The 2,457-nt window shown below is 27.1% G+C and overlaps 1 protein-coding gene across 1 annotated transcript in view; it reads right to left on the bottom strand.

The window, feature by feature from the left end:
- LOC106458394 (death-associated protein kinase 1-like) overlaps nucleotides 1–2,457 on the bottom strand; it is a 69,408-nt gene that overhangs the window by 44,632 nt on the left and 22,319 nt on the right. Inside the window, 1 exon segment of the mRNA XM_022384583.1 lies at nucleotides 233–371. Within this exon segment, the coding sequence (XP_022240291.1) occupies nucleotides 233–371 (139 nt within the window).

Here is a 2,457-nt window from a genome sequence, read left to right as displayed (position 1 = left end):
GAGATGACATGGCCTTTCACCTGTGGCCAGTCTCAAAAGGGTTAAGTGCTATTATGCATTAAAACTTCAAAAGTTATGGTTTAAATTCCAAAAGTTGTCAAAGCATTGAAAATCAGTAATTAAAACCAATCAACCAGAAAGTTACTTCTTTGTATAAAAATTGTTTATGTACTAGGTCTCTTTAAATGTACGTTTTAGAATATTGCTAAAGTACACAACAAAGGTATGGTACCTTAAGGTCAAGATGAGCAACAGACTGATCATGCAGATGTTTTAACCCAAGTAGAATCTGCCTGATAAAACCTGATGTTTCTTCTTCACTCAGGAACTCTTTCTCGGATACAAACTGAAATAGTTCTCCACCTTTCACTCTAATAATAAAAACATGGTAATAAAACAAAATTGGACATTTCTGCTAAGGTGGGAAATCAAAAAACAATAAAATGAATAATATTTGTTTGTTCTTACAATATTCTTAGTCTTGTACTCATGATAAATCAAAATTGTTTCAAACACAAAAGTTTACAACTTCTTTCTGAAAATGATAAAAGTTTTATATAATGTTCAACCATGTTTCTAAATGAGAACTTCATTTTGATTGACCGATAAAAAGGAATTTTTAACTGCACACACCAAAGTGTTATTTATACATCACTAATGAAACATTTCAGAAAGAAAACTTATATTTAACAGTAACAACTGTAATCACTCAGTAATACTACCCTGGAAAAAAAAGAAAAAATTCACACAGACAGACATACACACACATTTTCTACATATATGTATAGAAATAAGAAAAAAATGTTTCAGACTACATTACTAATAATTTTTTACATTAAGATCAACTTCAAGTGGATTTTTTTAGATATCATAATTTAAATGAATAATTACAAAGTTAATTGTGATTATGTTAAATGTCCATAAAATTTCACAGACAAGTTTCCTATTGAAATAACAAACATATGAATTTGTTTAGTTCTTTACTCTTCAATACAATATTATAAACGTAAATATGCTTAGTTCATTTTTTATCTCAGTGTGTTTTAGTAAACATCAGCACCGCACCAATGACATTATTGTCATTTAAAAAAGTATGAAATGATTTTGTAAAGGTCAAAAGAATGAATAACCCATCAGTCCATACATTTTTATGGAAATTTAGAATGATAATACTATGATATGTATATAATGATTTAAATATTTTAACCTACTTTCTATTGTGTTAGGGTTATTAGCTTAATAATACTAATACTAAACTTTATTTTTATAAAGCTATGGATAAAATATATCAACAAATAAAGATATTCCAATATTATATATCATGACTGTACAGTTATTCATAAAATAAGTTAAAAAACGAAAAAAGAGCAAAGTTATATATTTTAATAAAGTAGTTTAAACAACTTTATTCAATTATGTACCAGCTGCCTAGTGTTGGCTAACAATACAAAGAATTAAACTGTGGCGGAATGCTACAAGTTCTTTAAATACCGATTGGTTTCTTTTTTTTGAGTGTAAAACACTTAAATACACTATTTCGAAAGTTATATTTTATTAAAAACACCCATATACCATTTTCTAACTGGCAGACAACTTTTTTAGATGTAACACATTAAATGCATTAATTAAAACACAAATAGGAGTGACAATTCTTGAAGTAAAGCTAAATTGTAATTACTTTGGTTCATCATTAAAATTTTGCTAATCAAGGGATTAAAATTCAAAAGGTGAAAGTTGTTAATATATATATATTGACGATACACTTCTAGTAAGTAAAGTAATGCAATGTAATAAATCAGTTAGTCCAAACAGAATGAACAAACGTTTTCACTTTGTTGTTCACGTTCTTGTTGCTCAACTATGATAAAACAGTCACACTATTTCGTTTTTACTTGGTACATAATATAGTATTACACTTTTTGCATGCCTTTTAATATTCAACAGTTAAGTGAAGACATAACTTTACCTGATAGACATCATTTACCTCTATTAATACAGTTTTAACAAGAAAAGGTTAATACTAAGAATCTTTTAACAATTAAAATATCAAATTATTGGAAACATCTCTTAGCTCTGGATAAATGTTAAAAGTGCCCAATATTAAAAATACAAGCTTTTCAAATAATGTCCTATTTTTACCAGTAATATAATCAAAGAAGGCACAGATTATGTTCCCTTTCAAACATGACTGGGCAATAACTTATCACTTACATTCAAAGTAATATTATGTTCTAAGTCAGAAGGTCTTAGGTTTTAAAGTTAGGTCAACATACTAAACATGAATTGGTTTGGATGATGCATTACATCCATTGTACTTCAACATATATAGTTTAAGTGTTTTTTTGAATTTAAAAGATATATAAAATATTAATTTTAGTGCTTAAGCTCAACATCGAAACAAAAGCAATATAATATGATACTGTTACGTCTCAATTTGGTAGAAATTTTTGGGAAATT

This window comes from Limulus polyphemus, unplaced genomic scaffold (assembly GCF_000517525.1).
Source record: "Limulus polyphemus unplaced genomic scaffold, Limulus_polyphemus-2.1.2 Scaffold456, whole genome shotgun sequence".
NCBI lineage: Eukaryota > Metazoa > Arthropoda > Merostomata > Xiphosura > Limulidae > Limulus > Limulus polyphemus.
Note: the sequence above shows the minus strand (reverse complement) of the source record. Positions and strands in the feature narration are given on the sequence as shown.